General features: G+C 41.4%; 1 protein-coding gene across 2 annotated transcripts in view; it reads right to left on the bottom strand.

Moving 5' to 3' along the window:
- Window positions 1-6,010: 6,010 nt before the first annotated feature.
- PSME4 (proteasome activator subunit 4) overlaps window positions 6,011-14,630 on the bottom strand; it is a 104,439-nt gene continuing 95,819 nt past the window's right edge. For both annotated transcript variants that reach the window (XM_060754559.2, XM_060754560.2), the window contains 4 exons: window positions 11,720-11,882; window positions 10,609-10,742; window positions 9,440-9,578; window positions 6,011-7,710 (listed from right to left, as the gene is read on the bottom strand). In XM_060754559.2, the coding sequence (XP_060610542.2) occupies window positions 9,444-9,578; window positions 10,609-10,742; window positions 11,720-11,882 (432 nt within the window). In that variant the 3' untranslated portion in view covers window positions 6,011-7,710; window positions 9,440-9,443. The remainder of the gene's footprint in view (window positions 7,711-9,439; window positions 9,579-10,608; window positions 10,743-11,719; window positions 11,883-14,630) is intronic.

The following is a 14,630-nucleotide window of genomic DNA, read 5'->3' as shown; positions in this document are numbered from 1 at the left end:
ATATCTCCTCTCAGCCTTCTCTTCTTCAGGCTAAACATGCCCAGCTCCTTAAGCCGCTCCTCATAGGGCTTGTTCTTCAGACCCTTGATCATTTTAGTCGCCCTCCTCTGGATAGATATATAGACATAGATACATAGATGATAGATAGATAGATAGATAGATAGATAGATAGATAGATAGATAGATAGATTGTAGGTAGATACTGCATTTCTCCCCTGCCTTTCTCCCATAATGGGAGATTGTGATTAATAGAGGATGATAGGGAGGTAGTAGGTATCTATCTGTGTCCCAGAATGGTAACAGATAGACAGACTGACTGAACTTTGTCAGGGCAGAAGGATGCAGATCACCCAGTAATAATTTGGTTGTGTCCTTGGTGTTTTTAAAGTTCGCAGGAGTGACTCACGCATCGTTTATGTCCTTGTGTCATAGCAACAGCTGTGTACGTTATCAGTCATTGACACACAGGCTCCTCCATCATATGCCAGGTCACTGAAAATCAGGTGAAGACAGGCAGCATCACTGGCTGTGGCACAGGAAACAGAAATATCTAGGTCAGAGAGGACAGAGCCTTAGAGCAGCTGACCGTGGGGTAGAAAGCACCTTCCCTAAATGCACTTCCACTGGCTGCGTGGATTGCATACTGGTGAAGAGAAGCAGACTGGAACCCACCACAGTCACCCAGGTGGCATTAAAACAGCAGTGCCACGGGGGCCTGCGTGCAAAATAATCGGATCCTTTGCCCCCAACGTTTCACAGATTAAACCTGGAATACTCACAAACATTAACAATTAATGAAGAAGACACAAGTTAGGACCAACTGCAGCCATTTGCTTTTGCCTGGGCTTACTTACGTCAAAAAAACCAAGATTATGGCAACAAGAATGATTGACAACTGGAAAATAGAGGGAGAAAATGTGGAGGCCGTGACAGACTTTGTATTTCTAGGCGCAAAGATTACTGCAGATGCAGACTGTGGCCAGGAAATCAGAAGACGCTTACTTCTTGGGAGGAGAGCAATGTCCAGTCTCGATAAAATAGTAAAGAGTAGTGACATCAGACTGGCAACAAAGATCCGCCTAGTCCAAGCCATGGTATTCCCTGTAGTAACCTACGGATGTGAGAGCTGGACCATAGGGAAGGCTGAGCGAAGGAAGATCGATGCTTTTGAGCTGTGGTGCTGGAGGAAAGTGCTGAGAGTGCCTTGGACTGCGAGAAGATCCAACCAGTCCATCCTCCAGGAAATAAAGCCCGGCTGCTCACTGGAAGGAAGGATACTAGAGACAAAGTTGAAGTACTTTGGCCACATCATGAGGAGACAGCAAAGCCTAGAGAAGACAATTATGCTGGGGAAAGTGGAAGGCAAAAGGAAGAGGGGCCGACCTAGGGCAAGATGGATGGATGGCATCCTTGAAGTGACTGGACTGACCTTGAAGGAGCTGGGGGTGGTGACGGCCGACAGGGAGCTCTGGCGTGGGCTGGTCCACGAGGTCACGAAGAGTCGGAGACGACTGAACGAATGAACAACAACAACGGGCTTACTGGAAAGGAGGAGTCAACCCACTTCTCTCTTATCACCCTGAATACAAACTACTTTTGTATTGTCGAAGGCTTTCATGGCCGGGAACACTGGGTTGTTGTAGGTTTTTTCGGGCTATATGGCTATGTTCTAGAGGCATTCTTTCCTGACGTTTCGCCTGCATCTATGGCAAGCATCCTCAGAGGATGCTTGCCATAGATGCAGGCGAAACGTCAGGAGAAAATGCCTCTAGAACATAGCCATATAGCCCGAAATATCCTACAACAACCCTACTTTTGCACAATTTGTTGTTTACTTACTTACACATTATATATCTTCCTCCCGATATTTGAACATGCCAGGGAAGCATGATGTGAAATAAAATCCATTTAAAATAATTTGAACAGACTAAGGGCATATTAATAGTATGGATTAAAACAAACCCAGTTAAAAATCAGACACAAATCAATGGATTCAAATTACATGAAAAGAGATTCTGCCTAGACATTGGGAAGAAACTTTTACTGTAGGAACTGTTCAATGGTGGAATAGGCTGCCTTGGAGAGTGGACTCCTTGCATTTGGAGGTCTTTAAGCAGAGGCTGGATGGGCATCTTTTCAGAGTGTTGCAACTGTGAATTAGTGCATAGCAGGAGCTTAGGACTAGATAGTCTTGGCTTTTGCTTTCAATGACTCTGTTAATTCTGTGAAACCAGCAGAAACATTCCTCTGACACTGAGACATTTAGCATTCCTAGAACCCGCCTGATTAATCCATCTGTGTATTGTTGAAGTCTTTCATGCCTTGAATCACTGGCTTGTTGTGAGTTTTCCAGGCTGTATGGCCATTTTCCAGAAGCATTCTCTCCTGACATTTCGCCTGCATCTATGGCAGAGGTCGTGAGGTCTGTTGGAAACTAGACAAATGGGGTTTATATATCTGTGCAATGTCCTGGATGGAAGAAAGAACTCTTGTCTGTTTGAGGTAGGCGTGAATATTTCTATTAGCATTCAATGGCCTAGCAGTCAGGGCCAGCTAATCACCTCCCAACAAAGGATTCCCCCCAGGCAGTAAGAGGCCAGACTTTGAAACTGCTAGGCCATTACATTCTAATCAAGGTGACCAATTGAAACATTCACACCTACCTCAAACGGACAAGAGTACTATTTCAATCCTTATTCTAAGTCGTGCCCTTTGTTTCGGTCTCCTATCAGTTACCACAACACTTTTTCTCCAAAGGTATCCCCTAGTCCCTGTTCATTTGATTTCCACACTTTCTGTTGGCTCCTTTTAGGAATCATTGCACTTACTTGAGCCTGAACCCAGGTCTGACTTTCACCCAGCCATATTGTTTTTATGATGTTTTGTGACTGTGCTATGTTTTTATTTGACTGATTTAATTGTGTTTCTGTTTTTTGTAAGCTGCCCTGAGTCCCCTTGGGGAGATGGTGGTGGTGGGATATTAATAATAATAATAATAATAATAATAATAATAATAATAGAGTTTTTCTGCACCCTGGAAATTCCGCCTATATAAACCCCATTTTCCTAGTTTCCAACAGACCTCACCACCTCTGAGGATGCCTGCCATAGATGTAGGAGAAACGTCAGGAGAGAATGCTTCTGGAATATGGCCATACAGCCCGGAAAACTCACAACAACCCACTTGTTGTTGTTGTTCATTCGTTCCGTTGTCTCCGACTCTTCGTGATCTCATGGACCAGCCCACGGCAGAGCTCCCTGTCGCCCCTCACCACACCCAGCTCAAGGTCAGTCCAGTCACTTCAAGGATGCCATGCATTCATCTTGCCCTTGGTCGGCCCCTCTTCCTTTTTTCTTCTACTTTCCCCAGCATAATTGTCTTCTCTAGGCTTTGCTGTCTCCTCATGATGTGGCCGAAGTACTTCAACTTTGTCTCTAGTATCCTTGCCTCCAACAACCCACTAATCCATCTGTATTCGAACATATCAACCAAGCTGGACTATGGTTGAACTTATTTGTGGTGGGATGGGCTCAAATACAGATTGCTAGATGGAATAAGGGACAAGATTCTTGCATCTTTAATGGTTCTGTTGAAGAAGGGATTTCACCAGGAGGCAGCCAATGAAATTCCAATAAATAATACAATCCAAGGAAGCATTTTCAGTCCAAGCTTCTGCCTGGTCATTGCATTCTGTGCCAATGGAAGTTTCCAAATAAATACAAATGTCTCAAAGCTGATGCAGGAGGAGTCCAGAAGACTGTTGTATGTATGGCCGTCTAGACTATTTTGAATAATCCTGCACACGGTATGAACAGACAAAAGAATAATTCTAACTCGGGTCTTGTCTTCTGGAAGTGATGAATTGGGTACAAATATCTCCATGGGAACCAGAAGCAACACAAACCATTCTCTTTGTCAATTACTTGAATCAACACTTTTGAGCCATCCAAGAGAGCTGCTGGTAACAAAATTAGATGTGTGCACTAAGCAGAGCACAATTTGTGTATCCTTTCCTTGTCTCCAAATAGACTGGTTCTCTCTCTAACAAAGAATTTGGCTATGTAGTTCCTTGTTTTGGTTTTATTTCTGTACTCTATGCCTTCTCAAATATAGGGATTGTCCCAAAGCACAGAACTGTTTGAAAGCAGGTTGAAATGCACATAAACTGTTGCACTTACAGAGTGCAAACTGATTTTTTGCGCCTAGAGCAGAGCTTTCCAAACATTTCATGTTGGTGACATACTTTTTAGACATGGATCATTTTGCAACACGGCAATTCAGTTTTACTAGCAAACCAAAGGTTAAGCAGAGCCATTATAAGAGATACGGACACATACATAAGTTGTAAATGCAATTAGGGATAGTGGGGACTCTGTAGTGCATGTCTGCTGTCTTGTTTTTCACCTGTTTCCTAGATCTATGTAACTCAAGGTGTTTTGCTTGCTGTCTGCATGCAGAGGTCACTCTCCACTTCTTCCCAAAAGGCTTTAGTGTGCTTTATTACCCTTCGTCTGAGAAGACAACATCCTGAGAGGTCTTTCTATGCTTCCAGATGCCATATATATAGATGTGAGTGTCAACATCAGGGACTCTTTCTTTTGTTTATGTATTCTTTTAATACAAGATGTATTATCTACAACAGTAAAAGTAAGTTTTTAACAGAGCGTCTTTCCTGTCTCCTACCATAAGCTTAATACGATATTTTTGTTATGTGCCTGGCCCTCTACTCATCACTAAACAGCAGTCTTGGGCTGTCATTGCTCAAGGGAGATGAGATGGTGAATGCCCCATCCGCAATAACCAAAGAAAGTAATTACTGTATATACTCAAGTATAAGCTAACCTGAATATAAGCTGAGGCACCTAATTTTACCACAAAAAACTGGTAAAACGTATTGCCTCGAGTATAAGCCGAGGGTGGGAAATGCAGCAGCTACTGGTCAATTTCAAAATAAAAATAGATACCAATAGAATTACATTAATTGAGGCATCAGCTGGTTAAATGTTTTTGAATATTTACATAACATTGTAATTTAAGTTAAGACTGTCCAACTCATATTAAACCCTTATTCTAACCTTCTTCAATGTAAATGTGCTTACGTATCCTTCCAAAAATAATAAAGAGGGTAAAATAGTAACTGTAATAAAAACAATAATAATAGAGTAAAATAATGGAAATGGAATGATAGAATACAAATAAATGTAATAATAATAAAAGAGTAAAATAATAAATGTAATAATAACAATAAATAGAGTAAAATAATAATAAATAATAAGAACAATAAAGAGAGAAAAATAATAAATTAGGGCCAGGCTTTAGCATAGTTGGTGAATCACCAGCAATGATAAGATCTACCGACCGAAAAGTTGCCAGTTAGAAGGACCCGGGTCAGTGTGAGCTCCCGACTATCAGCCCAGCTCAACTATGTTTACCTAAGCAGATTGAAAACAGCTTAGAGCTCTAAGTAAATAAATGAGGTACCACTAAACAAGCAGGACAAGTATTTTACGACACCATAAAAAGGAAAAAGATCATAATATGCCCGGCAACCAAAAGGCCCGGCAACCAAAAAGAAGGAGGAAGTCCTCATGGCTCTTTGTCATAGGTCCTGTCTGTCCAAAATGGCATTGAATGTTTGCCATGTATGTATACTGTGATCCGCACTGAGTCCCCTTGGGGAGATAGGGCAGAATATAAATAAAGTGTTATTTATTATTATTATTATTATTGTAATAATAATATTAGCAGAGTAAAATAATGTAATAATAATAATAATAATAATAATAATAATATAATAAAATAATAAATAACCTTGACTTGAGTATGAGCTGAGAGGGGCTTTTTCAGCCTAAAAAAGGGGCTGAAAAACTCAACTTATACTCAATTATATATGGTAATTATATCACAAAAGGATGTCAGCCTCCGTTCTGGAACATCTTTTGCACCATATCATTCATGAGAGAAATAAAAACCTTTCTCTGAAAAATAATGCACAGCATACTCAAGAGATCTTACAAACAACTCATTTATTCAGCTTTCAACTAGGTACACAACTGAAAGGAAGAGGAGGCATTTTGGCACTACACTATACATTACTTATTTCTTCATGTCAGCTCTCAGGAGATTCTGTGCTGCTGTGCTTTAAAAACTCGGTATGGTTTTCCCAGCAGGTCGATGATTGAAAAAAGGAATTACATTCCTGTTTTTGCAAAGGAAAAAAAAAGGTACAGGATGTGCAAAAAGATGAACAACACACAATTCTCAGATTTCCCCCTTGCAACCAAGGAGGAGGTATTCTTGCACTCTATAATTTACCACGCATCAGAATATGTCATTGCTTGCATCCCAAAAGGGAGGGGACAGAAACAAAATGATTTTTAAAAAATCAACATACTCACTAATAAAATGAAAATCAAGTCTTAAACTAAAGTTACCTGATAAAGGTAATTTACCTTATTAATGGGAATGAGGGGTATTAAAAACTAGGAGAAATTGGCATCTGTATCAGATACAAAAGCTGAAAGCACTAGAGTGACACCTAAGTGTGTGATTCTTTACAAGTTAATCTCACAATGGATTATATGATTCCCTCCCACCCACCCCCACCCCCCAAAAAACCAAAAACCCTGTACAGTGCTTTGCCAGTGCAGTGCCTCTACAATTTATACAGTCCTTTACATCTATGTAACACACATATTGAACATACTTGTGAATTAGACAGCTGGTAGCCCACCAGAGTTGCAGACCAAAAAGGAAGGGAAGGGAGGGGAGGGGAAGAGATACAGTACTTTTATCTTTTTCTCAAAATGCAAGTTAAATACTTCTTCTAGCATGGGAAGGTGGGGTGAATGGAAAGACGGGGGACTAGCAAACAGTGAACATTTTATTTAAGAAGTGTTCAGCCATTCAATATTAACATATGTACAAACTTTGACCTCTGAAATAAAACGACAGCAAAGAGACACACGGCTATCCATATAGGCTCTGTCACACTAGGAAAAAAAATCAAACGGCCACCTACAAAGACGGGAAAAGACTACTAAAAAAAAACCCTGGCAATAGAAAGTATCCCTCCCTCTACCGTATTGGTTTTGACGACAACAAGAGGAAATAAAGACGTTTTCTCAAAGGACGAGACTTAAAAAGGAATCCAGCTCAAAATTCTGCATAGCCTGATATTGCATGGAAATTGAAAACAAAGGCAGAAGTCCTTTTTCTAAAAGCGGAGGAACGCTTCCGGCCTGTTCTGAGAAGCAAGTGGTCAGCAGCTCATGGATTGCACACAGCTGTAAAAGATCAGATGAAGGATCTGGGCACCAACATTGTAGATCTTATGTTCAAAGGTCCATTTGTGGAACAAGTGAGGAAGGGGGGAAATTGCACCATTAGCCATTGTACAGGAGGAGGGGGAAAGGGAGGCCTTTCTGTTATCACAAGGCATTTCTGCATGAAGGCCTGAAAACAAAATCATGATTGGGCCGCCAAGCACGGAGACTTGTCACACTGGAACAGCCTCTCTCCTCAGGTACAGAAATTCTCAAAGGTCATCCCCATAAATTCTTAACATATATAGTTTTTTTAAAAATAGGATTCCAGCCTTAATCCTCAGTTACCAAATCCAAAAGGGTTCGCTAGACAATAAATAAGTTTTGAGTCTCCTTTATTTCTGCAGAAATGGTAGTAAGCCCTCTTTTTTTTGTTCTCGGGACCTACAAGAGAGGGAGGAGAGAGGAAAAAGTGAAGATGACAGATGCAGACCTCACAGCTGGGTTCAGCAAGAAAAAGGGCAGGCTTGGCTGTCATTGGGATTTAGGAAAGGCTTAAATAGACATGGCATTTAGACTTGAACAGTTCATCCCCTCTGCTCTTCTTCTTGGAACTGAGGATGCACCACAGACTAACAAAAGAAAGGCCTAGAATCCAGGCATGGGCAAACTCCAGCCTTCCAGGTGTTTTGGACTACAGATCCCACAATTCCTAACAGCCTCAGGCCCCTTCCTTTTCCCCCTCAGCCTCTTAAGCACCACAGACTAAGGATGCACCACAGACTAAGAAAAGAAAGGCCTAGTCCAGGCATGGGCAAACTCCAGCCTTCCAGGTGTTTTGAACTACAACTCCCATAATTCCTAACAGCCACAGGCTCCTTCTTTTTCTGGTTGGGGATTACAAAATATCTGGAGCCCCTTTCACACAGCTGAATCAAATCCCACATGATCCGCTTTGAACTGGACTATATGGCAGTGTGGACTCAGATAACCCAGGGCCCTTCCAAAACAGCCCTATATCCCAGAATATCAAGGCAGAAAATTCCACAATATCTGCTTTGAACTGGGTTGTCTGAGTCCACACTCAGATAAAATGGGATTTCCTGCCTTGATATTTTGGGATATAGGGCTGTGTGGGAGGGCCCCCAGTTCAAAGCCGATTTTTGGTGATTTTCTGGGTTATACGGCTGTGTGGAAGGGTCCTGGGTCTCAGGGTGGATCTGTGCTGATAAATAATGCCATTTGAATTGCATTATATGGTTAGTGTAAACCAGGCATGGGCAAACTTTGGCCCTCTGGGTGTTTTGGTCTTCAACTCCCACAATTCCTAACAGCCTCAGGCCTCTTCCTTTTCCCCCTCAGCTGCCTAAAAGCCTGAGGCTAGTAGGAATTGTGGGAGGTGTAATCCAAAGCATCTGGAAGGCCAGAGTTTTCCCATGCCTGAACTAGTCAGTCATTCCTCTGCTCCTCACAAAGAGCAAGAATGTTTGTTGTTGGAAGGAGGGGTTCTTCAGTGACTGGAAACAATACCAAAGACAAAGCCACTATTCACTGTCAACAAGAAGCCCCCCCCCCCCTCCAGTGAAAAGCAGCCTGCTCTTTCCTGGTGGCTTTGTCTGCCATGGGGCAGTTGAATAAAGATAAGTGATCTGAAATGTCAATGGTCTGGGGGCAATTTTCCCTCTGTAACCTCTGAGAGGCAGCACACACATTTGGTGGCAGGTGTTAAAGAAGCCTATTTCCAGTCTCTTTTTTGAGCAAAAACTTTTCCACAATTATTTTGCTTTAAATAAAACACACACAGAATCTGTGCATCTTATCGTAAAGAGGAATCACATTTCTGAAAAGCTTCTCAAAGTGCGATTCCCTTTCAAAAGCAAGCTAAAACTTTCTGTGAACAACACACATGAGACCATGGCTCAAAGCCCATTGTAACTGTTATGGATCACTTTTAAACCCATCTATTCTGTTGCTCTTATATTTTGTAACTAAACTTTCAAAAGAGAGAAGGAAAAGGTCACTCCCTCATTATTTAACTTTAATGCGTGAAAAAATCAGTAGGCATCATTTGAGAGCTGCGTTTCTGTTATGCCCAGCTGGGTTTTTGGAGAGCTTTCAAACCTTCCTGAGCCAAAGACTTCGCAATGCGATAGATTTCACAACAAAACCTCACCGCATCATGCATAATAGCATGGCGAAACCAAGAGATCGGTAAGGACGAGCAGCTGGTCATCCGTGAACTGTTGCTTGTGCTCCTGCCAGTTATCATGGTGAGTCCTCCGAAAGTTGGACAAAGTTTTCTTTACTGTCATCTGTGTGGCAAGAAGCAAGGATACAAGTTTTTACATAATGTTTAAACTAGCTGTGTGCTAGAAACCAAAACTTTCTCTATGACCTCTTATGTATTTTTTTAATATGGGCAAGTATCAATTGAAAGACCGTAACTATTCCAAAACCCTTCTAATGTTGCATATGATGAAAGACTGTAACAAAGAGGAAGTAGAATGGATCTACCACATTCTACTGTCATGCAGTTTCTATGAACAGGCCCAAGAACACATAATCAACCTCCTACTAAGAAACTTACCAGCAAGTACAGTGAAATTTTATGTGAAGGTTCTACTTAGTAACAACCTTCCCCATGTGACCTTGGTGGTGGCCAAATTTCTTTCTGAGGCAGCCAGGACTAGACAATCCCCAATTTTAGACACAGGCTGAAATATGCCGGCACTTCTTGGAGTCTTTTCCCTATGCTTTTCGCCAACATGTATTTTAAGAGTTTTCCACTGTTGTAAATTTTATCCATTTGTGTGTTTAATCAACCAAATGTTATTAATCTCATTACCCGCATACCTTGTACACCTCTGGTGCAATAAGGGTCTTTGGACCATAAATTTAAATAAATAAATAAATAATATTTTCCATGTATTTCCCACATGCTTCAAAATATCATGGTTTGAAACATTGCTTCGGTTAACAGAATCCCCAAAAATATCATGGTTTGAAACATTGCTTCTCTTAATACTATCCCCAAAGGATTATTGTTACAAAGCTAGCAGAAAAGACCTATGATGGACCTGCTTTTAAACATACAGAAAGGCCATCAGTCATAAAAAGACAACTGAAAAGCAGTCAGGAGGAAAGGCCACAACCTCTTTGGTCCCTTTCTGCCAAAGACTCTTTAACAATGAGTAGAAAAAGTTCCTGACTCTCCAGATGTTCTGCTTCCCATCATCTTCAACAATGGACTATCCTGATTCATGCTGATGAGAACCAGAGTCCAACAACATCGGGGGAGAGGAACATGGAGTCCCTTTTCCTGCAACAGTAGATTATTCTTACCTCGATAGGCTGAGGATCATTCAAATGTGCGCTAAGATCCATCAAAAGCTGAGGCATCCAGGTGGGAACATCGTAAGGGCTGGACAAAATACACGCACTGAGCCCAAGCACACCAGCATGACGCTTAACCAAGTCTGCAACAAAACAAGTCAAGAATTCTTTTTTTGTGTACAGAAGAGTGGTGATTTCAAAACATACACACATATCCATAAAAAAAAGAAGCACAGATGCTTTCAACTCCATTTGTATGAACAACCAAAGGATCCTGATTATGACCTGGACACTGGAGCTTCAGAACTGCCAAATGAATCCTTAACTCTGGAATGGGCAAACTTTGGCCCTCCAGGTGTTTTTGACTACAACTCCCACAATTCCTAACTGGAATGCTAGGAATTGTGAGAGTTCAAGTCCAAAACACTTGGAGGGCTGAAGTTTGCCCATGCCTGCCTTAACGTTGAAAAGCAGGCTATTTATCAAGCAATAGAACTACTGACTTCTTCAGGTCTGCTGCTCATTAGTGAACTGTCCCTTTCTTGGCAGGTGTTTTAACAGAACACTGGAAGTCATGATAAGAACATAAAACTTCCTCAGTTCAAGTTCAGATTCAACTCACACTCACAAAGCTCCTGAGAACAAGATATGGTAGCCAAACCCATGAGGCTCTAGCTTCGTTGTTCCTTTCCTCTCCTCAGATGTAGTAGATGATTCAGATATAGTACATGATTCAGCCTGTTGTAGTTTCTAGGATCCCATCCTGGATTTTGCTTTCATCTCTGACTGACAGACTCTCAAAGGGACTTAATGCAACATTAATGGCATGGCGAGACCAAGAGATTGGTACGGGTGAGCAGCTGGTCATCCATGAACGGTTGCTCTTGACAGTTATCATGGTGAGTCCTCCGAAAGTTGGACAAAATTTTCTTTACTGTCATCTGTATGGCAATTAATCTCAAATGCAACATTCTCTGTAGTGCTCCAGACTGGACCACTCACCAGAAAGACAGATGAGCACCAATCACCTGAAAACACCTCATTTAAGACTGGAAGGAAGATGGTCCTTGCAAGGCTTTTCTGCAACTATTTCTGCTTTCTAGAGTCAGTCTCTCCATACCTGCTGGGGGAATGGTATCCACTACTGTGCTGAGGTCTCGTTTCCTCTTCTTTGGGAGCCTTCTCTTACAGAGCTGCTCGAAGTGAGTCTGCACGGCATCATCAATTTCCAGGAAGTGGCACTGGAGGAGGCCACTCAGTGTGGTGGCGGCCATCTCTCTCACCTAGCATTAAAAAAGAAGATATCAGCAAATTAATCAATTTAGTGACTATGGCTAACTCACATACAAGCATTTACTCACTATACCTTTTCAAATTGACCCTAAAGAAATGCATGGTCTTAATAATTTTTTCTCACAGACGTCTCTGCTCCCACTGGATATATACTATTGATTAATATAGCATTTTTGTCGTGTCAGGAGAGACTTGAGAAACTGCGAGTCACTTCTGGTGTGAGGGAATTGGCCATCTGTAAGGACATTGCCCAGGGGATGCCTGAATGTTTTGATGTTTAACCATCCTTGTGGGAGGCTTCTCTCATGTCCCTGCATGAGGAGCTGGAGCTGACAGAGGGAGCTCATCTGCGCTCTCCCCAGATTTGAACCTGCAACCTGTCAGTCTTCATTCCTATCGGCACAGGGGTTTAACCCAGTGCACCACCGGGGGCTCCAATATAGCATTAATCAAGTTATTGTTATCAAGTATAATAGGATTTTTTTAATCATGTCAGAGGCGACTTGAGAAACTGCAAGACACTTCTGGTGTGAGAGAATTGGCCATCTGCAGAGACACTGCCAGGGGATGTGTTACCATCCTGTGGGAGGCTTCTCTCATGTCTGGAGCTGACAGACAGGATCTCACCATGTCTCACAGATTTGAACCACTGACGTTCAGGTCAGCAGTTCAGCCGGCACAAGAGTTTAAGCCACTGGGCCACTGCAATGGCAAAAACAAGCATCAGGATGTAAATCAGGCAAGGGCAAACTTTGGCCCTCCAGGTGTTTTGGAATTCAACTTCAACAATTCCTAACAGCCTACCGCCTGTTAGAAATTGTGGGAGTTGAAGTCCAAAACACCTGGAGGGCCAAAGTTTGCCCATGCATGATGTAAATAAAACCATAGTACAGTTTATCTTCACTCCTGCATACAGTGTATCATTTTTCAGCAGAGCAAAAGAGGATGTGTAACAAATTGCTTCCTTTCTGGTGCTACAGAACTATAATACAATTCCTGTACTCGCCGGAATTCATGGTTTCATTGATCCACATCCAACAAAGTATGTCCCCTCTAGCCATTTTCTAGGTCCTCTAGCATGACTCTTATGGTATTCTTGGGTCAGAGGTCCTTCATTTCAATAGGGTTCACTATTATTTATCATATTTACACAAATTCTGGGAATATATTTCCCTGGAGATATAGAGATCTCACTGTATTGAATGAAGATCTGCCCAAATTTTAATAGTATGCTATTAACTAGAGTTGGCGATTCCCTAAAGAATCAGTTACAGTAGAAAAACAACAAGGCAGAAGGCTCTAGAATGGTCAAGATTTGGAAAGCAATAAGCCAAAATAAAGTTCATTATTCTGCGGTGTACTGGAAGGAGGAGAGAAAAAAAAACCTGCTCTTACTAATCAAAACTGGGGGACATTATAGGAGGACAGTGAGAAACTGGAGATCAAATGGAAAAACCTACTCAATACATATATAGAGTGAATTGGAAAGAAAGCTGAAGACAAGTAAGCACCATATTAGGGCTTGCCAGCTCAGATGCAAGAGAAAAAAGAAGCAAGATTACAGCTGCTGCAAAAGTGAGGCTGCCATGGCAACACGGCCACAGGAGATTACAGAGTGTTTTGTCAATTTGTACTGCTTTTCTACAAGAACATACTATTTGCCTGATCATTTGCAAATTTGTTCTACAAATTAGTCCTGCAAATTTGCATTATTGTTAAAGGAGGGAACAGCAAGTAAGACCTTTTTTAAAATATGGTTTTTTTTAATTCTATGCAGCCTCATTTTTGTCCTTAGCTCCATTGAGTGTGGAAGACTGACTGTATTCCTGCTAATGTAACACTGTAGCCGATAGTGAAGAATAGAAAAAAAAGCAAAGTGAGATAATTGCTACACAAAGTATCATTTTCCAAACTTGGATGGGAAAAAATTGTTTCTGAAGACCCTCCATGCCCAACAGTGAAGTGGTCTTGTTAATTGACCTTGGTGCCTCATTTCTTTGGGAACAGAAATATTTGCAACAACCTATTTCATATCACCAGAATAGCATGTGATAACAGTAGTCTCAATATCTGATGCTTTAGTACAGGGGTTCAGCATTATTTTCAATTTTAATTTTACATTTGGCTTTCTCACAGTTGTAATTGTGTGTTGTCTTATTGATAATGTTGCATATCTTATTGTCCATGTTTTTTATTTTAATTGCTTGTATTGTTGTATTTGGGCTCGGCCCCATGTAAGCCGTACCGAGTCCCTTGGGGAGATGGTAGCAGGGTACAAATAAAGTGTTGTTATTATTATATTATTATTCTCAAGCTTTTTAAACAGAGGGCCAGGTCACAGTTCCTCAAACTATTGGAGGGCTGGATTATAATTTTAAAAAAACATGAATTTCTTTGCACACTGCATGTATCTTATTTGTAGTGCAAAAAACACTAAAAACAATTGAAATGAAGAACAGTTTTAACAAATATAAGCTTATTAGCATTTCAGTGGGAAGTGTGAGCCTGCCTTTGGCTGATGAGATAGGATTGTTGTTATTGTTGTTGTTGTGTGCTTTCAAGTAATTTCAGACTTAGGATGACCCTGAGCAACGGCCGGGTAAATGACCTTGGAGGGCTGTATTCGGCCCTCGGGCCTTAGTTTGGGGACCCCTGCTTTAGTAATAAATGAAGAAATGGAGCCAGTGTTGTATAGTAATTTGACTAGAATGATAGAATAATAGAGTTGGAAAGGACCA

Source organism: Anolis sagrei, chromosome 1 (genome assembly GCF_037176765.1).
Source record: "Anolis sagrei isolate rAnoSag1 chromosome 1, rAnoSag1.mat, whole genome shotgun sequence".
Classification (NCBI taxonomy): Eukaryota; Metazoa; Chordata; class Lepidosauria; order Squamata; family Dactyloidae; genus Anolis; species Anolis sagrei.
The sequence above is the reverse complement of the archived record's forward strand: the minus strand, read 5'-3'. Positions and strand labels throughout refer to the sequence as shown.